General features: G+C 38.9%; 9 protein-coding genes across 15 annotated transcripts; 5 read left to right on the top strand and 4 right to left on the bottom strand.

Annotated features, from left to right (window-relative positions):
• Positions 1-518: 518 nt before the first annotated feature.
• On the top strand, positions 519-5,931 carry LOC115483183 (protein FAM49B-like; the record flags this gene model as incomplete). The annotated part of the gene is given in 4 exon segments (XM_030224341.1): positions 519-603; positions 606-781; positions 4,848-5,110; positions 5,178-5,931. Coding segments are annotated over 4 exon segments (789 nt in total), but the record flags the coding sequence as incomplete, so codon positions are not given.
• Positions 3,225-4,279, bottom strand: LOC111599841 (myb-like protein M). The gene is made up of 2 exons (XM_023315636.2): positions 4,205-4,279; positions 3,225-4,122 (listed from the first exon to the last, which is right to left on the bottom strand). The coding sequence occupies exons 1-2, from the start codon at positions 4,253-4,255 to the stop codon at positions 3,433-3,435; spliced, it is 741 nt and encodes a 246-aa protein (XP_023171404.2). The 5' UTR covers positions 4,256-4,279; the 3' UTR covers positions 3,225-3,432.
• A 3,182-nt stretch (positions 5,932-9,113) lies between the features above and the next one.
• LOC111599775 (nuclear envelope phosphatase-regulatory subunit 1 homolog) lies at positions 9,114-10,128 on the bottom strand. The gene is made up of 2 exons (XM_023315537.2): positions 9,879-10,128; positions 9,114-9,807 (listed from the first exon to the last, which is right to left on the bottom strand). The coding sequence occupies exons 1-2, from the start codon at positions 9,970-9,972 to the stop codon at positions 9,512-9,514; spliced, it is 390 nt and encodes a 129-aa protein (XP_023171305.1). The 5' UTR covers positions 9,973-10,128; the 3' UTR covers positions 9,114-9,511.
• A 116-nt stretch (positions 10,129-10,244) lies between these two features.
• On the top strand, positions 10,245-13,450 carry LOC111599772 (histone-lysine N-methyltransferase E(z)). Of its 2 annotated transcripts, XM_023315529.2 has the most exons (8): positions 10,245-10,426; positions 10,490-11,188; positions 11,244-11,404; positions 11,565-11,579; positions 11,893-11,990; positions 12,051-12,231; positions 12,347-12,913; positions 12,971-13,450. In XM_023315529.2, the coding sequence occupies exons 1-8, from the start codon at positions 10,317-10,319 to the stop codon at positions 13,378-13,380; spliced, it is 2,241 nt and encodes a 746-aa protein (XP_023171297.1). In that variant the 5' UTR covers positions 10,245-10,316; the 3' UTR covers positions 13,381-13,450. The 2 variants fall into 2 exon arrangements, with proteins under 2 accessions (XP_023171297.1, XP_023171298.1); XM_023315530.2 differs by lacking the exon at positions 11,565-11,579.
• Positions 13,424-16,969, bottom strand: LOC111599774 (chromosome transmission fidelity protein 8 homolog). Its single transcript, XM_023315536.2, has 3 exons — positions 16,840-16,969; positions 13,820-13,943; positions 13,424-13,762 (listed from the first exon to the last, which is right to left on the bottom strand). Exons 1-3 carry the CDS (start codon positions 16,857-16,859, stop codon positions 13,457-13,459), a joined length of 450 nt encoding a protein of 149 aa, XP_023171304.2. The 5' UTR covers positions 16,860-16,969; the 3' UTR covers positions 13,424-13,456.
• Positions 14,025-16,728, bottom strand: LOC111599771 (general transcription and DNA repair factor IIH helicase subunit XPB). Its single transcript, XM_023315528.2, has 3 exons — positions 16,585-16,728; positions 14,691-16,531; positions 14,025-14,630 (listed from the first exon to the last, which is right to left on the bottom strand). The coding sequence occupies exons 1-3, from the start codon at positions 16,634-16,636 to the stop codon at positions 14,088-14,090; spliced, it is 2,436 nt and encodes an 811-aa protein (XP_023171296.2). The 5' UTR covers positions 16,637-16,728; the 3' UTR covers positions 14,025-14,087.
• A 120-nt stretch (positions 16,970-17,089) lies between the features above and the next one.
• Positions 17,090-19,098, top strand: LOC111599773. 5 transcript variants are annotated; one of them, XM_023315533.2, is made up of 4 exons: positions 17,090-17,387; positions 17,443-17,526; positions 17,600-17,731; positions 17,794-18,090. In XM_023315533.2, the coding sequence occupies exons 1-4, from the start codon at positions 17,309-17,311 to the stop codon at positions 17,970-17,972; spliced, it is 474 nt and encodes a 157-aa protein (XP_023171301.2). In that variant the 5' UTR covers positions 17,090-17,308; the 3' UTR covers positions 17,973-18,090. The 5 variants fall into 5 exon arrangements, 4 of the variants coding, with proteins under 4 accessions (XP_023171301.2, XP_023171299.1, XP_023171300.1 ...); XM_023315531.1 differs by having other exon boundaries at positions 17,584-17,731; XM_023315532.1 differs by lacking the exons at positions 17,600-17,731; positions 17,794-18,090 and adding an exon at positions 18,935-19,098.
• A 797-nt stretch (positions 19,099-19,895) lies between these two features.
• LOC111599805 lies at positions 19,896-20,740 on the top strand. Of its 2 annotated transcripts, none has more exons than XM_023315588.2 (3): positions 19,896-20,071; positions 20,128-20,359; positions 20,416-20,740. In XM_023315588.2, exons 1-3 carry the CDS (start codon positions 19,970-19,972, stop codon positions 20,652-20,654), a joined length of 573 nt encoding a protein of 190 aa, XP_023171356.2. In that variant the 5' UTR covers positions 19,896-19,969; the 3' UTR covers positions 20,655-20,740. The 2 variants fall into 2 exon arrangements, with proteins under 2 accessions (XP_023171356.2, XP_023171355.2); XM_023315587.2 differs by having other exon boundaries at positions 19,899-20,071; positions 20,410-20,739.
• LOC111599804 lies at positions 20,682-21,619 on the top strand. Its single transcript, XM_023315586.2, has 4 exons — positions 20,682-20,875; positions 20,930-21,013; positions 21,068-21,215; positions 21,291-21,619. The coding sequence occupies exons 1-4, from the start codon at positions 20,765-20,767 to the stop codon at positions 21,602-21,604; spliced, it is 657 nt and encodes a 218-aa protein (XP_023171354.2). The 5' UTR covers positions 20,682-20,764; the 3' UTR covers positions 21,605-21,619.
• The last annotated feature ends 317 nt before the right edge of the window (positions 21,620-21,936 follow it).

Below are 21,936 nucleotides of genomic sequence, written 5' to 3'. Positions count from 1 at the left end.
TTAACTGTTATTAGTGGCACTTGGCACTTGTGCATGTGTCGATTAGAGTCTCAGCTGCAACGCCACTGAAACGAATTGAAATAATCGACGCCATTTGCTGATTGCCTATGCGGCAGCAAAGTTTCAAAAAACGGACCTGAAATCAACTTTTGAAAACATGCAATGACCGAGCATTCATTGGGCTTTGTGTTGTGCTTTTTTTGTGGTTTCCTCGCTAGAATCTAGATCAGAGAGTGTCGATAAAAATCGCAGCGCTGGTCACTGCACGCAGCGACGTCGTCGTCGTCGGCGTCATTGTTTGCATGTGGCATAGAAATAATAAAGCCTAAAGCAACAACAACAACAATGCAAGTTGTGTTGCTGTAATAAAAAAATGCCTGAAAAGAGAAAATGAAATCTATAAAACGCGAGGAAAACCGTTTATTCGCTTATTGTTTGCATGTCAGGCGAACATTTCACTAGGCAACGCCAATATTGAATTGAAAGAAAAACTAAATCATTTTCATGTGTGTTTGCAGGGCGCCAACAAAGAAATACGCGAAGCCATCGCTGATCCCTCGCCGGAGGTGCAGGCCAAAGCGTGGTCTGCGGTGCTTCCATTGGTCATCAGCTGAAGCGGTGCTACGAGCACTCCCTGGAGCTGGACAAAATAGTGCCCAAGCTGCTGGGCCAATTGGTTGGCGGCAAGCTCAATCCGACACAGCATCTGGAGACGCAGCAGGCGCTGGTCAAGCAGCTGGCTGAGATATTGGAATTTGTGTTGAAATTCGATGAGTACAAGGTGAGTTACACGACAGCCATGTGTGTGTGTGTGTGTGTGTGTGTGTGTGGTGTGTGTGTGTGCGTGTTTGTGTGGGTGTATGTGTGTTACAACTCTTGCCTAGTTTGGGCACCAGTTACGCCCAATGTATAAATATATCGCTGCTTCAAGGCGCGTGGGTCAACAGTGTTATGTCTTCTTTGAGACCAGACCCGACCAGAGCAGGCAACGTTTGCTGTCGTTTGGCTTACCTTATGTGGGTGCAACAGCCGGTTGAGGTCTTAGCCAACTCTTTGCCAACTCATTGCGCGCGTGGTTGCATTTTTAATTGACTGCCAGTTCGTACATCTATCCATTCGTCTCTCGGTCCCTCCAGCTGCCCGTCGGTCCGTCTGCCAGTCAGTTAAGGCGAGCGCGTGCTGCTGCTCATTGATGAAATATCTTCAACGTTGCTGCATGCGTTCTACAGTGAAGCCTCATTTGCTGCGCACACACGCACTCATTTTACTGGCTTGGCCAAATGTCGGCGCTTCAGTGAGCACGCAAAGCAGAACGTTGTGTTTTGAGGCTGAGCGTATCTCTAGTAACTCGGTTGAAGCGTGTTCAAAATAATTTAAAACTGTTAATAGAAAAATATTTTTCTTTTTTTTTATGTATATTTCCCTCTCTCTATGCATGTGTGGTTGAGGCTCTCTTATTAGACCACACTACGGCAAACTAAATCGAAAATATCTTGAGCTCAGCTCAGAATTAAACAAATCTGGTTTGAGTTGTGGCTAAATATCAAACAACAAATCTTAAACTTGGGCAGAGACCGATGTAAATCCTACACATACAGAAATCTTTCAAGATTCGGTATTTTAATAGATTTCATTTTAAGACTATTATAATCGTCAAGTTCGGCTGGAAATAATCGGAATTAAAATCGATTTTAATTCGCACTTAAAATATCGAGCTTTGAGTGTAGCTTTCATAGCCTGAGTGCATTGAAAATGGGAAACTAAATCATAATGGTTTTGCTAAAATGTATGCAACAGGCAGAAGAATGCGTGGCAGACCACATAAAGTCTACATATTCTAGCTCAGGATGCCAAGCTTAGTCGATCTTGCTATATCCGTCTGTCCTTCAGGGTGAACGCAGCAATCTTGTAAGTCTCGAAAGCTAGAGCTTTGAAATTTGAATAGTTTACTTGTCTATACCATACGCAGTACGAGCTTATAATTATAATTCGATAAGAATCGATAAGTTGAATTCTTTTTTAAGCGTAGCTTGAATACTTCAGATTAACTGTGTGGGTTTCAGTGATGAATACAAAATAGCAAAAACATATATAAATGTCATAATCAAGCTCTGAAAAGTCCAATCTAGAAGAGTAATTTAATAATTAAATTCCCATAGTAAAGCCCGTACTGCAGCCCAATCTCTGTCAAATACTCATTTAGAATGGCATAGTTGGAATCACTTATCTCGTCGAATTGATCAAGAATCAATGCAAATATAAAATGCCGTTCTCTGCCCGTGATTTATAGATATCATTGCAGAAAACTAAAATGGATTTAGAGCATTCAAATTGTCTAATGCAAAATTTTACAACTAAACAAAACGGCCTTAATGTAGGTTAAACTGTTAACTCTTAACTTTTGAGATCTGATTTCTCTCTGTATCCCTTTGTATTCCCTCTGTATTCCCTCCTCCCCTTGAAAAGTATATAAATGCGACTGTTTTGTTATGTCAAGCATATACAAATCGATTTATGCTCTAGCAAGTGTGTGTTCACGCGTTATCCCACTGCTCGTTTCCGTTTTATAAAACTTTTATGAAACTGCAACTCAAGGAATGCTGGAGCGGGCAGGGGTATAAAGCGCGTCAGCTCGATAAAGTTCAACGTCATCGGCTGATTCGCACTCATGACTGTAAATTTGTTGCTGAAGTTAATAGTAAGGATCTTGAGAGAGATGAAGGTGCTGTTGTGTGTTTAAGTATCAGTTACACACACACACACTCGCAGGGATGTGCACATGCACTTGCCTTATGTGTAGGCACTTCAAATACTTATTTCTAGGGTCCAAACGTGCCTAACTGTAATAGTAACAGGCATTTCCGTTTCTAGGCAATTGCTGCCTTTCCACACTTTTTTCTTGCCTGGAGTGTCGGCCCTTTGTGTTTTGAGAAAATGCCTCAAAGTATGCTACACTTTTTATTAAGCTGAATACTGCAAAACGTTACACCAACTGCTCAACTGCGGTGAACACTCTGGTCAGCAGACATTCAGTATTCGAATAGCAAAAGAATGTTAAAAAGATACAAATTTCAATTATTGTATTTGATTCTTGATATCATAATATAATAATAATAAAATCGTAATAATAATAAAATAATAATAATAATAATAATAAAATAATAATGATATAATAATAACACCACATTTTAAAAATTTTATTTTCGTTTATTTATTTGGTGGCTTAGAGCTATTTAACATATAAATCAACAATAATTCTCTTAGAAGCGTGCCGCTTGGCCAACACGGTTGTGCGTTATTAGGTCGTTCGCTGTATTGTTTAGCTTGGCATAGATTTGTCAACAATTAAGATACTTGGCACAGGCACTGGCAAATGGGAACATACTTTAAGTAAGTTTTATAACTCTTTTAGAGTTCAACAAATTGGGCTGATTATTTATCAATGAATTGTTGAGTGTTGAGGAAATGTGGCTGCAATCTTTTTGGGTATTTGCGCAAGTAGTCGGAATAATGTTTGGCATATTTAGCCTGAAATTCGTGTTGGCCCAGCAATAGAGCAGGCTCAACATAGTTCTCACTGTCTCTGTAGTTGTTGTTGTTGTTGTTGTTGTTGTTGTTGTAAGCCAAGGAGCGACTGCCGCCTATGCGAACTATTTGGTCTTCTGGACGTCGGGAGTCAGCTACAGTGAGTAGCTCACGTTGATCCAGTTCCTGCTGGCTTTGTGGCTGTGTGTAGTAGTAGTAGCCATTGTTGTTGTTGTCGTTGTAATTGTGATTGGCAGCACGTGTGGGCGGCAGATTGTGGTTGAGCCAATTTGGGTTCCTGGGATCCGGCCTGACAGAGGCATATTCGCCTCTATTGTTGTAGTAATTAATGGGCAAATATGGACGTTCCTGCTGTTGGAGTATATTCGCTTCATCATTAACAACAATTGGCGCACCAGACCACCTGGACTGCACAGGTGCAGAATAACCCCGAGAGTAGGTCAGCCCAGCGTCTGAATAGCCGAGCCGCTGTTGCTGCTCTGATTGCTGTTGATGATAGCCCCCGAAATGGCCATTGTACGTGGGTGGTGCAAGCTGGGCTGCTGTAAAGCGCAGCGCCATTAGCGAGAATATGAACTATCATGATAATATTACACAAGTCTAAATTAATCAACTTCGGGTTTAATAATAGCTTTATCTGAAATCACACGAAACTCACACAAAGAAAGCTTTTCAAGCTGCTGTTGCTGATCCGTTCTGGTTGCCGCATTGTTACTTACTGTTAGAACGATTTATGCTAATAACGTATTTATATAAGGTTTTGTGCACATTTATATATAGTATAAGATGTTGTCATGTTTCAAGCGCTCCCTCAAGGTAAATGATGAGACAGTCGCAAGTTGTCGGGGCGGCTAGACTGGCGGCAGCTCTCAGAAGTTTTTCTCACGCACGACTCCACTGCAGCCCTGACAGCTAAATAGACGCTCAAGCGTCATCAAATGTACTCGAAAACTGAATTTTGGGCCTGGCTGCAAATTACAAAAAAAATTAAGTACGACTACGATGTCACGTACTGCAATTAGATCTAAATTAGTCTAGCGTCAATTAAAGTAGGAAGCCAAGCAGTGCACAGAAATTGAAATGAAACTCATAAGCAGTACACTGCTCTACAGGCAATAATTAAATTAACAAGCAGTGCAGCTTATACAACATATCTAAGAAGGTCTAAATCCTGTTGGACTAGAATATAATCATCTTCAATTAACTAGATTCCAATTTGACACTGAATCAGAAGATTCAAATAGAGTTTATAAATAGATTTAACAAGTTTTACCAATTGTAAATTGTTTGTATCTTTGTAGATGAAAACACCCGCCATACAGAACGACTTCAGCTACTACAGGCGCATTGTCAGTCGACAGCGCATCGATTCTACGGAAAACATGCTGGTCAGTACAGAGCTGGCGAATCGTATGTCGTTGTTTTATGCGCATGCCACGCCCATGCTGAAAGTGCTCAGCGAGGCCACATCCAAATTTGTGAATGATAATGCGGACGATGTGCAAAATACTACAGAAACGCTTGGCACCATGGCCAAGGTGTGCCTACGAATGTTGGAGAATCCGTAAGTGGAAATCGAATAAAATATAAAACCTATAGAAAGAAAATTATAAAACTCTGGTGCCTTTCAGAAAACTTCTGCAACAGATTGAACGGGAAGAGACGCAAATGCTGGTGCTGCGCGTGATGGTCGGCCTGGTCATACTCTACGATCACGTCCATCCGGTGGGCGCATTTGCCCGCGGTGCCCATGTAGACGTGAAGGGATGTGTGCGACTATTGCAGGCACAACCAGCGATAAAAGCGGAGCCACTGCTGAATGCCCTGCGCTATACGACGAAGCATCTAAACGAGGAGAATACGCCGAAGAACATACGTAATATGCTAGCCGCATAATGCCGGATTAAGGGCGCGGATCAAGCCAAATCGTTTTGTTTATGTGTAAAATTTGTAACGTTAACTTTGTTTAAAGATTTAAACGGTTTTTATTTATGTAATTAATAGGCTTCTACTACGAGTATATATATATAGAAATATAATGTTTAAATTGTGTGAGTGTTGTGCAGAAAGGAGGCAGCATTTAGTTTAATTTATGCATTTCCAGCATTTGTCGTATTCATTTGTAATAAATATATGTATATTTTTCGTATTGATTGGCGCCTCCTTGAGAAGTTAAAAAGAAAATATATCAGTAACAACAACCAGCAACAACAGCAACAATATTTAGATCATAATCTAGCACTAATATTAAGTAATGAACAAACCTATTGCAAATTGAATAATAAACAACAAATTAGCGCAAAGTAAAATATGATAGAAATGAATATCCTAAATTTCAATTTCAACTACTAACCAGAGATTATAAATTTAAATACATTTTTAAATAAATACAATTTAGCATATTTTTTTGTACATGACTATATAAAATTACAATTAATTATAAACAAAAGGATAACAAAACAAAGGCCTGAACAACAAACAAACTAACTGAACCACACGCAGTAATAACGCAGATGCATTTATATTTTCACTTTGAACAAAAACAAAAGATTTGATAAACATATAACGAACCTTCGTATGTCTGATTATAGAAGAACGCTGCGCAATAATACTTTAAGATTTACACATAGAAATTTATAAAACTTGTATTGCAACAAAACAAAAAAAAAAAAAACAAAAAAGAAACAAAGAAAAGATAAAGAAAAAACAATCAACAATGCAAAACAAAAATAAACTAAAAACACATATTAAAGACTTACATATTTTTTTTAGTGAAACGATTCTTTGAATCAGCTTAATTAATAATGCAGGGTATAATGAGAATTAACTAGAGCACAGATCAGACCAGCTCTTTGTCCTCTTAGATTCCGACAAATATTCAGGATAAGTTCTTAAACATACGAATAATTTCAAGGTAGAAAATTCAAACATAAGACATTGAAGTTTTTTGGATTTTTAAAAATATTCTCTATATTTTTTATAAAATGCTGCGTTGCTTATTGTTAAGGATCATGTAACCCATGCAATGCTAAGCTGTTTAACCGCAACAAGCCTTTGGCTCCTCCTTTCCTGGCGTGTTGTCGTCCGGGACGGCGCCTACTGCACGGGCGATCCTTTGATGTTCCTGATTTGCAGGGCCCGCTAGTTCAGCTCCATCGACCGGCTGACCTAAAATACGAAAACTTAAATGATTACAGCTCAACACTTAGTCGAATCAAGTCCTTGGTCTTACCTGCCGACATGCTGAAAACAACACCAATGAGGAGTGCTAGCAGGAAGAATATTTTCATCATTGAGCTTGGATGGCGAACAACGAACTTCGATAAGCTCACAGTGGACTGCCGTCTATATTTATACTGGTTGTCCATGGTTATATAATTATTTCTTAATAAGATTTTACAACCAACATTTGGTATTACAAATCGCACTTCACTTAGTTACGGGCAGCTAAACAGATGCATTCATTAACAAGCCAGGTGAAAAATTGGTAATCAATATGTTCTGTTGGCAGCTCATTCGTGTAAACGGTTGTCAGGAAATACAGTGCAATAAGATTACTTTCATTATATATATATTATATGTATTAATTTATAGTAAATAGTGAATGGAGTCTATATATGCATATAAAATATATATTATTATTTATATACTCCTATCAGGGGAGCAGAAGATGCGCGATTTGCTTATGATATATTTTTATAATTTTAATTTTTCATACTTTTATTCAATATGAAAAATTTTTTTCTTTGTTTTTTTAATTGCTGTTTTTATTTTACTAGACAATAAACAAATTTGTTAACAATAATATTATACAACCAGATGGCTTGGGCTCCAATGAGATCAATCCATATATTTAGCGACTTTACATATTTATCTATTTCTAGAGCATTATCGTGGTTATGTAGTTTATTCATGTATCTTTTTGCATATAGTTGTATTTCTTCTTTAACAAGTGGAAGTTTAACATCTTTGTGGATATTATAATTAGTCACATACCAAGGTGCACATGTAATCATTCTGAGCGTCTTGTTCTGGTATCGCTGTATAATATATGAAATATGAAGTAAAACGCAGCGCATTGAAAACAGCATCCATCTCAGAAATTTCATTAATTTTTCTTGTGTTGGCATCTCATCGATAATATATTTTCAATAAACAGGTTCAATAAAAATGTCTTAGGGCTTATATTTTAGGCATAGATCACAAATCTCCAAATAAATTAATAATGTTTCAGATTTGCAGGCTTCAAATAAATTTTTACGATTGTGGCACGGTGTAATACCGTGGCCATAACTATATATATTTTGGATACAAATAAAATAGATATCTACAGTTGATCGTAAATATTTGGACAGGAATTTATTATTTACATATGGATATCAGTACATTTTTACCAGAATTCAAATGCAACCAAATGCTTAAAAATTAAATAAATAAAATAAAAATGAATTAAATTTAAGGAACGCTACTGGAAAGTAGTGAAGAATTCGCACTCGTTTAGACAATTTAAGAAAATACTGCTCAAGTCACAGACTGTACTTGAACTTATAAAACAATTATAATAGTTAGTAGTAGCCAGTGGCCTACAATTCTATTAGAAACTTATAATAATAGTTATTATATATCTATAAGGAATATATCGAAGAAATAATATCAGAGACGTAAACCTGTGAAGATCCGCGCTAAGCAGAGCGGAGTAGTAATTAAAAAGTATATTTATATGGATTTTCAAAATATTGCTTCTTTATTAATATATTTAATTATAATACGTGGCGGTAATGTGGAACACCATTGCGATATAGCGACCATAGCCACTGATGCACTACATCAGCCGCAACATGCTAGGTTTTTGTTGTCTGGCTCGGCGGCTAAGCTGCGCACAAACTTGTGATGATGGTCATGTCCTGTGCCCTCTGGGTGTTCATGGGAGTGAGCTATAATTTAGTTAGTGGAATATTAAAAATTTCAGCTTATATGCATTTTTTTAGTCTTACCTGCAGACAAGCTGAATACAATGCCCAGCACGAGCAAAGCCAGAAAGAAAATCTTCATCTTGAATGGTGGTCGAGTGGCAAATGTAGTGCAATCGTATTGACGGGCTTTCATTTATAGTAGAGATTTACCTTACACCTAGAAACATATATGTTTTAATTTATTTCGAACAGGTGAAACTGTAATTAGTACACGGAAATACCCGCCTCATAACAAACGAACCGCTGCTTATAAGCAATCAGCATATAATAAATATATATGGATGTATATTATTTGTTTATTTATATACATATAATACATATGTATATATATATATATATATATATATATATATATATATATATATATATATATATATATATATATATATATATATATATATATATATATATATATAAATATATAAATATATTTTGGCTTGTCTTTAATATTTAATTGAAAAACGCACTTCAAGCGAATTTTAAATAAATTTAAAAATTTATTAATTGCATAAAAACTATATCATCCTTTACATATATGAGCGCATATTGTTGAGCAAAGGACCTTAAATCAATTACATTAATTAAAATTTGTTCTATTTGAGTTTTTAGGCAAAAATCGTGTCAACAAAAGGATCTCTTTCCCAAAGCCATATAAAGATAAACTTCATTATAAGACTATCAGATAATTTATGTAAATAAAATTGGCCTGTGAGCTGAGCTACAATTTATCATATTGTTAATTTGGTTGTGTGATCCATAAATTATTAATTATATTTGTTTCTCTGCTAAACATTGCCAGCATTGACATTGTACAAGTGGAACCAATCAAAAGTGTGTAATTTTGTGATTAGATTAGATAAGATTATATTGGGATTTTATGCATTAAACTAAGGTTTCGGATGCAAATATACGATCAGCGTGGAAGTGTGCATCATAGTTAGGTTATAAATGGACATGGGCAAGGCAAATTAAAAGATTGTATCTAGAAGCCTTCATGTACATCCATTGTTATTACTCTGTCGAGGCTTTAATATTAATTTTCCAGTATGCGGCTCTAGGTCCAGGGCAAAATCTGTTAGCACTGTCCGCGTACGCGACGTGATTATCTGTGGTGCCACAACCAACTTCTGTATGCCAAAAATGAAGAGGAATATTAATGTGATTGTGGCCACTGTGAAGATGGGGTGTATCCATAGAGATTCAGTTAGCGGCACAACGGTCGTGCGCGGATCTTTCAGCCAATACCATGCGCTGATTGCTGTGCATACGGATAATGCAGATAGTATGACTGTAATATGAAATAAAAGCGATTATTTATGTGTTTCCGTCCGGCTTAATGCGAAAAACTTTGTTTCTTACTGCGCCAACGGAACGTGGGTGGTCTGTATGATGAAACCACTTCGGTTAGTCGCCGCTCGAATGCCTTTAAGTCTTCGCAAGCTGATGGTTCCATCGCGCCAATTTCCTCGATGCTCGTGGCTGCCTTGATGTGTTTGAAATTGTCCAGCTTATTTGTGTAATTTTTCCTTATTTTGATAAGATTTCACATTTAATTTGTTATTGTGTTGAATTTCCTCTTAAATAATGCCAAATATAAATACCGAAAAAAATACAATATACTAAAGAAAACTTCGAAATCTCTTAAAGTTGGTGTGGTGTAAACAACGAGCAGCTGATTAAATGATTGTTCTTCCCACCACTGTTTCTACCATATTCCAACACTTTTTTAAATTAACTACATTACCAAACACTGCAAAAGTCCGCCATAAATAGTTGCTGCAAAAATTTTTATCAAATATGAGTAGCAAAGAATGGAAACGCGTGGTCAAGTTGGAATATATGAAAATACGTCAGCAAAAGCGATATAAACGTGCTGATGAAATCAAAGAAGCATGGATCAAAAACTGGTAAATTAGCTATACAGAGACACTGTATCACTCGGCGTCTATTTACTATGTTCGTCTACTTAGGGATGAGCACAATCATAATGTGCAGGATTTATATTGCGACTCAAAGGTATGGCAGGCAAAGCCATACGATCCACCACACGTTGACTGCGTTAAGCGTGCTGAGGTTACTAGCTACAATGGTCCCAACAGCGGTCCTCAACGTGTCCCCATTTGCGTGATCAACGCCGTCACGCCTATTCCCACAATGTACACATGGGCGCCCACACAGCAGAATTTTATGGTCGAGGATGAGACTGTGCTGCATAACATTCCGTATATGGGTGACGAAGTGCTCGACAAGGATGGAAAGTTCATAGAGGAACTGATCAAGAACTATGATGGCAAAGTCCATGGCGACAAAGATCCATCTTTTATGGACGATGCCATATTTGTAGAATTAGTGCATGCGCTGATGCGCTCGCACAGTAAGGACTTGGAGGAAACTGCGGCAAGTCCGTCTGTTAAAACAGAGACTATAACAACATCAAAACTTAAAGAGGAAGAGGAGAAAAATGCGACCCCGGCAATAGTAGAGCCAACAATAGAAGCATCTTCAACTATAGAAGATGATAAAGAGGAATCGTCCAATACAGATGTGGCAGATACAAAGTGCAAAGTAGAGAAAGTTAAAGAGAAACTACCGTTTCCAGCACCAATCATATTTCAAGCAATCAGCGCCAACTTTCCAGATAAGGGCACTGCTCAGGAACTGAAGGAAAAGTGTGTTTGGTTTTATATTACGAAAATTATATGCTAAACGTATTTCCTCATATAGGTACATTGAGCTCACCGAGCATCAAGATCCAGAGCGTCCCCAGGAGTGCACACCCAACATCGATGGCACTAAGGCGGAGAGTGTGTCCCGTGAACGTACTATGCACTCGTTCCATACGCTGTTCTGCCGACGTTGTTTTAAATATGACTGCTTCCTTCATCGTAAGTGAAATCTTTGTGTGTTACCTCCAGTTGGGTTACTCTTAATAACGTTTTGTTTTTGCTTTTTCTCTTTATTTGGAAAACAAACAAAAATTGTTGCAAAACATTTCTTTTGTCTAAAAACTCTTAAATTTTGTTAAAATAAATAACTGCAATTTAGGTCACCATGTACAGGGTGAGTCGTTGTTGTAGTTGTTGTTCTCGATAACCACACGCACACACACTCATGCCGCCTAGGCCAAAAAGTCGCCTTGCTCCACATCATCATCAATCTTTCCTATATATATATATTTTATGTCTGTGGAAATCGGCAGAAATTGTCTTGTGTCAAAATGTTCTTGGTGTTTCTCGCCTCATTTCGTGCGGCTTTTGCATCCCTCGTTAAGTAACGTATCTGATTCATGCTCTAACCCCGAATGTCTCATAGTCATGACTTTGCTGTTATCCGTACCCATTTGTGCTCAAAATGTTTCAATTTCGATTCACAGGTTTGCAGGGACATGCTGGTCCAAATCTACAAAAGCGTCGCTATCCAGAATTAAAGACCTTCGCGGACCCATGTAGCAACTCTTGTTATATGTTAATAGTAAGTTCCACATTTAATTAATGTAAATATTTTGGGTGCTCATCATTGTTTTGCTGATAGGATGGGATGAAGGAGAAGCTGGCAGCTGATAGTAAGACGCCGCCCATAGATTCTTGTAACGAAGCCAGCTCTGAGGACAGCAATGACAGCAATAGCCAGTTTAGCAACAAGGACTTCAACCCCGAGAATGGGAAGGATAATAGCATAGCTGTCAATAGTGCAGAAATTAACTCCATAATGGGTAAATTTGCTTATACATGCAGAAAGGCAAAGAGGCTCGGAAATGGCTTCGGCCAACGGGAAATGATGTGCCTTAAAGAAAAGTACTTTCCGAACTAAAATAATTTCTGTTGTAGCTGGAATGATGAACATAACCAGCACGCAGTGTGTTTGGACTGGTGCCGACCAAGCGCTCTTTAGAGTACTGCACAAGGTGTACCTAAAGAATTATTGTGCCGTTGCACATAATATGCTTACGAAGACTTGTCGGCAGGTTTATGAGTTTGCGCAGAAAGAGGCAGCCGAGTTTAGCTTTGAGGATCTACGTCAAGACTTTACTCCGCCCCGAAAGAAGAAGAAGAAGCAGCGATTGTGGTCCCTACATTGCCGCAAGATACAGCTGAAGAAGGACTCATCGTCCAATCATGTGTACAACTACACACCTTGCGATCACGCCGGTCCTTGCGACATGAACTGTTCCTGCATTCAAACGCAGAACTTTTGCGAGAAGTTTTGCAACTGCAGCAGTGACTGCCAGAATCGTTTTCCAGGCTGTCGTTGCAAGGCTCAGTGCAATACCAAGCAATGTCCTTGCTATTTGGCGGTGCGCGAATGCGATCCAGACTTGTGTCAGGCTTGCGGAGCCGATCAATTTAAGCTGACCAAAATCACCTGCAAAAATGTTTGCGTGCAGCGTGGATTGCGTAAGTAACACGTATTTGTAGTACTATGAAGATTTTGTCTAATCGTTTTCTTTGCAGACAAGCATTTGCTAATGGCACCCTCGGATATAGCCGGATGGGGCATTTTCCTTAAAGAGGGCGCACAGAAAAATGAATTCATATCAGAATATTGCGGCGAGATAATCTCGCAGGATGAGGCCGACCGTCGTGGCAAAGTATATGACAAGTACATGTGCTCATTTTTGTTCAATTTGAACAATGATTTCGTTGTGGATGCCACACGAAAAGGCAACAAAATTCGGTTCGCCAACCATTCGATTAATCCCAATTGCTATGCCAAGGTCATGATGGTCACAGGGGATCATCGTATCGGAATCTTTGCCAAGCGCGCCATACAACCTGGCGAGGAACTGTTCTTTGACTACAGATACGGGCCAACTGAGCAGCTCAAATTTGTGGGCATCGAGCGGGAAATGGAAATAGTTTAATATGCTTACAAACAATTATATTCTTCAAAGCTTATCTATTCAACTAAATACAAAGTGACTCAAAAATATCGAACAATTAAACGGTTTTTGCCACATTGGCTATAATTGGTTTCGGTCGGGACTTAAAAATTAGTTTCTTCGAGCAAATAGCCCGCACGGTGTATTCGGTTCGCTGGCGACTCTTGTGCTCCAGTGCTACTGTATCATCCAGCAGTGTTCGCTCGGCTCCTTCGGTGACATTCATGGTGCTTGCTTCTAGCATTGCATCAGTCGTATTGAGTAATTGATGTCCTTCGTTAGTTTTCGATTTCTCCAGCACTGCAAACGGTTTTTCCAGCTTCTGCTCGCGTCCTTGTAATATGTGATGACCTATTATTAGTATCTGAAAGCAGTAATGCTGCATATCTATTAAGGACTTTTATTAGCTAGCTCTACTTACGGGCTGTCCATATTTGTTGTAGTACAGATCACCTATAAACTGATCGTTCATGCTTTGATTGCTACGCACCTCCAGATCACCTTGCAGTTCGATGATGGCCCACTCACCACTGCCAGCGTTGTGACTAAAATAAAGAAGCAGACATTACACTATGATTCACACCAATATAAGAGTCTGGGACATTTATAGTACATAACTAAGGGTTTACAGAAAAACAACATTATACGGCTGAGATACATTTATTCTGTTGTGCACAGTCAATTATCAATTATCCTCTAAATTTCTTAAACAATGGATGTACGCTGCCAACATTCTTGCGCCGATGCTCATAGTAGATGGCATCATCACCTCCTGACATTGAACTGAGGCCACCCATACGTTTCGTGGTGCTAGAACCACCTGGACGATAGCCTGGCTCGCCTGGTACTTTCTCATCCTCACAGTCCAAATCAGAAGCAGACAACACCAACTGTAAAAGCTGACCCTGTTCCTCCTGTGTTCCATACATAAGATCAGTTTCGGTGTCCATGCCTTTAAGATGTGTGATGACTTTATAGCTATAGCCCTGATTCACCAGGAACCGCTGGCGCTTTCGTGAATAGCTCATTTCCATTGTATCCTGTGAGACTAGGGTGTAGAAGAATGCATTATATTCCTCGGCAATAGCTCCCTTTTTGGCACGCAGAATACGACCCAAACGTTGTGCTTCCTGACGACGTGAACCGCCATGCGATGAAATCTGAATGAGCACATTCGCCTCGGGCAGATCAAAACTAGTATCGGCCACCTTTGACACGAAAATCGTGTTGACCTATGGCAAAATATAGTGTTAATGAGTATGTTGTTCGATTAGGAAGCAATATTCTCATACCTTGGCATTAAACTTGAAATTCTGTAGAATTTGTATACGTTCATTCTGAGATGTGGGGCCATAGATGAATGGTTTGTTCATCTTGATGGCATAGTGCTTCAAGGCGAACACATTGTCAGAAAAGACAATCGTCTTATCGCCACGTTTCTCGTGGTATTTAATAAGGAATTGACAGCTGCGGAACTTGGAAGGATTCATTACATAGAGCAGCATTTTCTTGGACGTTTTGGTGGTTAGATACTCGCGATAGAACTCCGGCGACATGGGACACCACACTTCGGCACACTGTACACGTGCTATATATCCCTTCTTTTGTAGTTCCAGCCAGTTAGCTTCGTACAGCTTGGGACCAATTAGGAAATTCAGATCTGCAATTTTGTCGTCCTCACGTAATAGCGTGGCTGTCAAGCCAAGCTTGCAGTGGGACTGCACAATGGTCAGGACACGACGAAACATCTTTGCGGGTATGGTGTGCACCTCATCCAATACCATGATACCCCATTCCTGCTCTTGTAGCCAGCGCATCGTTTGTTCCGCCTCCCATGATCGCTTTTGTGTGTGCGTAATCATAGAGTATGTGGTAACCAGTATTCCACAGCCCATGGGCTTATCCTTTGCCTCCGAGGTAAAGCGACAAATCATACTGTCGTCTGCTGTGGACCACATTTTAAACTGCTGCTTCCACTGTTCCACTGAAACACCGCTGTTGCACAGCACCAAGGCGCGCTTACGGACAGTACAACAGGCGGTGACACCCACCAAGGACTTTCCAGCGCCGCACGGTAGCACAATTACGCCAGAGCGTGCTCGCCCATTGCCAAACATTTTACGCAAGCTCTTTTCTTGGTAGGGACGCAGCACCGCTGCCGGTTTGAGGTCAATGTTAATATCGGGATTGTTCGTATCATTACGAAAATCATACTCTGCTAGTAGGGGATGCTCGATTTCGATGCACCGCTTTTGTATAAGCTCAATTTTTTCCTGAGCCACCTCAAAGGATACTGTTTTAAGATTGGCTTCGTCTTCGTCCTCTTCTTCTTTGTCTATCTTTTCGTAGAAGTCTGTAATGTCATCAGGAACTGCTACCGCTGCAGCTCCACCCTCCCCGGTGGCACCTGCTGCAGCTGTTGTCCCTCCTGCTGCAGAAGTGCTAGCCGAATCTTCTGCTGGATTATCAACCCCCGTTGGCAGCTTGGTACCGAACTGTGTGATGGCTTTGCTATCCACTGTGCCCTGTATAAAGCCTTCGCCTTCGTTGCGTATGAGTCGGCACTTCTGAATGACCGGATCCTTAAGCAACTTTTGAAGCACCTCTGGATGTGGCGACTCAATAAAGTATTTGTTATGCTTTAGAACAAGCTTTACTTTTCCATACGACAATGTACAGAGACGTATAAACTCTAATATGCCCTCAGGAATGGTGGTTTTGCTCAAGCGCTTTAGATACTCCACAATGTCGTGTGTTTGCAGTCCTACAGATACAGCTGCATACAAGCTGTATGCTGTTAACTTGTACTCATGTATGTGCTCAGGCCGGCAGACTGGCTCCGAAATAGCAATAAGAAAGTCATGGGCATGTTTGTAGACCGGCGAAAATGATTCAAGGAACACGTGCCCATTCGGTGCCACCCACAAAGGGCGATTAGCGTGATCAGGACGCAATTGCATCTGAGTACGGTAGTCTTTGGCACCGTATTCGTCTGTGTTGGTGTTCTCATCGTTGGTTTCTGCGTTTTTGGACGCGGCGCCCGGCACGCCGTCCGACTCGCTGGCATAGTCCTGGCTGTCATTGTCATCCACCAGTTGGGTGTAAGCCTCATCTTCAGCGCGACGCTTCTTAGCTGTGAACTCGTATCAGTTTTACCGGATACTACAATTGTTTTTGCGTTCTTACCAAATTTATCGCTTGAGCCCCGATCCTTTTTAGACTTTTTTGGTGGCCCCATTGTGAAATTGTTGCTCAGTGAAACTTTGTTTCACATATGAAACAGCTGTTTCCAGTGTTGCAAAGTTAAAAAAAGAAGCGAAAAAAGGCGCGAGAATTTACAAGAACTGGCAACTTTGCTATATGAGCCATGTAAATTATTTTTATCAATTTTAAAACTATATTTATGGATGAAATAATCTTATATTATATTATATTACTTACGTTTTTACGATGATAGGCATATTTGTTTACTTATAAATTAGTTTCAGAAGTTCAATCGTATAATAACTTAAGACCAATTAATTGACCAGTGTGAAACAACCGTACCGTGGCTTATACCATTGCAACTAACATTCTAAGCCTTGCCACATCGGTAAACAAACAGCTGGCTATGTTATGTTAACAGATGTACAGTGAACTTTTACGATTCTGCTTAACGAAAGAAATGCTATTTTTCATTATTTTACAACCATTGAGCGGTATCTCGAACCTTAAATATTTTTTTATAGTATTTATTTATGAAAACTCAATTAATGTGCTCCGCCACATCACTCACATATATGAAATATATCAAAAGTTCCACTACTTAACTCTGAAGTATGGTCGCTGAAAAGCATAAAAAGAAAACAAATAACAATACAAACGAAAATTCAAGACTAACGGATTTCATTCAAAGAAACTTACGGCAAATATGTGTCGTCATTGCCATATGCGATTTTTGTCATGCGATTTTCTTTGTGGTCAATGCGACAATTTTCTTGGTCACGAGGGTAAGTCAGATATTTGAATAAACTGATAAGGCCGTTAAAAGCTATTATTTAACAGTTCAATATATACTCCTCATTGGCGGTTGTGGGAACTGTATTTTGGGTGCTAATAGTGGTGCTATTAATTGTTGGTCTCTGGAAGGTAAGTAAAATAATTTGATATTTTAATTAAATGTCTACAAAATATATCCTTATAAAGCGGCGTCCTATATTAGTTAAAATATGGCTGATCTTCTCAATAATTGGTTTTATTGTGGATATAGGATTTTCAATCTGGATCATCGTGTCTGCTATAACAGTTGATTGGGTTCACTTAAAAGAGTTTTTCATCATATTTGTGGGAATTTGTGCGTGAGACTTTGACTTAGATTATAATTTTGGGATTCAAAATATATTTTCTTATTTTCAGTTATCGAGAGCATATGTATATATCTAGTATATAAGTACTATTTAGGTATGGATCCATATCAGCAGAAAACAACAAAGAAAAAACGAGATGAAAAAGCGTGTAAAGGTACAATAAAAGTGTATTACTCCAACCTATTAAGATATAAAAATATATGTATGCAATATATTAACGATTTATAGAGAGCCAGAAAAAATCCAAAAAGACCCATAAGAGACCAGATAAAAAGGCAAAGAAACCGGAAAAGAAGAAATCTAAAAAAAATAATCCGTTTTTCTTATAAGATTCTGTGACATAATCACAAACAAATATTATATATATAAATATATAGTAGGCCTTATGACCTGCTCTCATGAAATATATTTTATAAATATGTTCCGAAACATATGTTTTTAAATAAGTAGATTTTCGGTTCTTAATATGGAAGACCAACAATCTGAGAATAATCCATATGGCTATGATTTTAATCCGTTTGGTATAAATATACTGCAAATTTGTTACTTAATTGCTATGTTCGATTTGGGTCAGTCTCTATACTTTTTGGTCCAGTCGACCAGGGTTTTGATTTCGAATGTCAGTGCAATAGAAATTGGTCTGCTCTGTATTAACTGACATCTATTTGTAGATGCAGGTAGATATTTATTCACTAGTTGCAATTCTAGGCTCGTTATTTTGGATTCTGATGGTTATCGCGCTTTTAGTGGGTCTATGGAGGGTAATTTGTAAAAATTTATTTCTTCAAATTTTGATACGCACTCTTAATAATTCTAGATGCGTTTTCAACTCATAGTCTGTTGGCTGATATTTTCGATCGTTGGATTTATATTTGATATATTCTATTTCATTTGGACGATTTCGACTTCCCTGTATGTCGAGTGGCCTCAAGTTATGCAGTTCACTCTTTTATATTTCGGCATAGGGTAAATGAAAGCGAATTTTTATTTGTGACTGTACATTCCAGTTGAATTCTTGTGCTTTTTAGTTATTGAATGGGTATGCATTTATATTGTCTACAGATATTGTGTAAGTATCGTTAATATTCCTGCACACGCGGAAGCCAACATTGATAGAATCGCAGAGAAACCCAGGTCGTAAATGTATTAACTTACCATAATTCAATAATAAATAATCTGTTTTTGCACAGCTACTATCGTCGAGAGCGAAGAAGGAGCAGGAAGGACAAGTTAGAAAATGCAAGAAATGAAGACACTGCGCATCAACGTGAGCAGCGATTAGAGGAGGTGGCGGTACGATAAACTGAAACAATCAGAAATTAAGTAAAATACTATTGACGGGCTTCGCTGTATTTGAACAATGCATATATAACTTCTTTGTAAAATATACATATGTATTCAGATGGAAATAAAATGCCTCCCATTCATTGGCTCTTTAAGATCATTTCAATTTACTGCCTAGCCGAGTGCCTAGTGCCAAAATCAATTCGAATCTGCCAGCACAAACAATAATAATAATTGAGTTTGATAGTTGCCTTTTTATTTCTTTCTTTTTCTTTTTCCTCTTTGAGCAGTGTCTATCACGAGACTCCGTCACGAAGGAGTCACGTTGTCAATGGGGCAAAATCTAATCTCAGAACGGCCAAGAGGCGGCAGCTGACAAAACAAATGCCGTAAATGAAAGATGGCCAGAAGACTTGTCGCACATCAGCACAATGAATGCACAGAGGACGAAATCTAAAGAAACTGGTCATTATATGTGTAAGATTATTGGATATGCAGGCCATTATGTGCTTTGCCTCTGATGCTGCCACATTTCTATTTTGTATAATCCAAGCAAGTAATTTTGTTTGGTCAAATTTGTATATAGCTATTTTTCAATCAATTTATAAGCATTCTCATAGTTAAGTCATTTTTTTTATTGAATTGTTATATATATATTGTTATACTAAATTAATTATATAACTTAAGATATCAGTTTTAATTAAAATAAAAATAGTTATTTGAGTATTTTTATACTTTTACTGCTGTGTTTTTCGCAGTGACACTGTCGTCGGGCCTCAGCTTTTGACAATCAAATGTCATTGATTAAGAGTTGAGTTGCCAACAGCATTCTTCTCACACTCTGTTATATTGAGAATACGTGCTCATAATCATTATAGCTTTGATTTAGTGTACAGTTCTGACCTATGCCTGAACTCTAGTTCAAATGCCGGCTGGATGAGATGGAGAAATATTTGGTAGTTTGCAGCTATGCGATTGCAATTCTGGATCTATTGTCCGCAGTGCTTTTCGCCAGTGTCTCTGGAATGCTATATGCACAGCACGTAAGTTGTGTAGCTTGGGATTGGGTCTAAGTCGAAGTGAGTGCTATCGTCTATAGCATCACTGGACGTCGCTGGCAGCGCTTGCTTTTGCCATCATTTGGATTTGCCTCATTATTGTGCTGTTGCTGGGTATTTATCGGCGCCAGTTGAATTTCGTGCGCTACTGGTTGGTTTTCACCTGCTTGGGCATTATGCTGGATGCCTTTCTCTTACTTTACGGATTGACACTGGCGGTGTGCATGAACTGGGAGGGCGTTAAGTTGACCGTTATGCCATTCGCTGGGTTGGGTAAGACTTTTCCAAACGCCTTGGGTGTCAAGTGCCTTATCCTTTTACAGCTGTAGAAATGACTTTCGTGTTCATTATATACGTATTCTACCTGGATATTATTGAGAGTGAGCAGTGGATACCACTGAGATACACCAGATTTAAAGCCGGCTGTAGCTTAAAGCACAGCAAATACACCTCTAGTAGTGCTGGAATACTGCGAAGGGAGCGCAAGCGTCTAAGGAAAATGTACACGAGAGACGAGAAAGCTGCCTTTAAGGAGCCACACCGTAAGCTGCGTAGAGGGCAGCCTTAATTACCACAGCACACCTATAATTTATGCCTTTCTGTCAAGTCGGGAAAAATGGAAAGTAGGCCAAGCGTTTCTGCTGCTCAACGTTCTCGGATAAGCTATCAAATGTCGTCATGCAGCCGGAGAAGACTACGCTCTTATATTGCGCCTATGCTATAGCCGTTTTCGATCTGCTCTGTGCTGTTCTCTTCGCTGCACTCAGTCTGTTCAAAATCTATTCACATGTAAGCTCGAGTCGAGTAAGCCTAACAGACTATACTCTAGTTTCCGTATTACAGTTAAGCTGGTTAACCATATTTGCCGTCTGTTTTGCCATGTTTTGGTTAACATTGATTGCTTTGCTTATCTATGGCATTTATAGCGTAAGTTGTAGTTGAGCTTTATTAATTTCAATAAAATACAAATTTTATTTGCAGCGCAAATCGAAGCTCGTCAGATATTGGCTTATATTCTCATGTGTGGGCATTGTCATAGAGATCTGTCTGTTGATTTATGCTTTCTTTGGCAAGAGCACTTTTCAAATAGGAGTGGTTGACAATCGTTTGACTCTATTCATTGGTTTATGTGAGCAATAGCGTTACACACATATTTGCATACATATAAATTAACTTTTTTATTCACTTTTGATGTCTCTTACAGTTGTTGAAACATTTTTTGCTTTAATTATCTATCAATTCTATCAAGAGCTCTCGGAACGCATTCCAGTTGTCCGGGAAAGTAAGCAGCCTCCTATAGACCCACCGCTGCTAAAGGTGGTACAACAGCCAAAGGAAGAGCCGCAACCAAAGGCAGAGCTACCGCCAGAATCAAAAGCTAGTACTGTGTCGCCTTGTCGAAGCTACCGATCCTACAGATGCAACATATTGCAAACTAACGCCGATGCATGCCCCAACACCTACACCTGCGGACCAATGCAGAAACAAAATCGATCCTTAAATAATGCAGAACGTTGAAATCTTAAGGTTGTTCTTGAGTTGGCTTATATTTTTAATAAATTTATTGCTTTATACTGTCGATTCATCCTGATTAACCTGGAGTCAGTTCAGTCTGTGTATAAACAGCCCTTGTGTAGCGTGCTTCGATTGTAGGAATACTTATATATATCATCAGCAGGATCATCTTTAGTGTCTTACCTTTGACTAGCCATCGCGCGCTTTAATAGTGTTCCATTTAACATGCACGCACGCACCCACACACACACCCAGCCATTTGGAAATGTTAAAAACAAAATCCTTTTAAAATAATTTGCACAGCAGCAGCAAAAAAACAAAAACAAAAAACGATT

Source organism: Drosophila hydei, unplaced genomic scaffold (assembly GCF_003285905.1).
Source record: "Drosophila hydei strain 15085-1641.00,03,60 unplaced genomic scaffold, DhydRS2 tig00008113-arrow-arrow-pilon, whole genome shotgun sequence".
In the NCBI taxonomy this organism is placed as follows: Eukaryota; Metazoa; Arthropoda; class Insecta; order Diptera; family Drosophilidae; genus Drosophila; species Drosophila hydei.
Note: the sequence above shows the minus strand (reverse complement) of the source record. Positions and strands in the feature narration are given on the sequence as shown.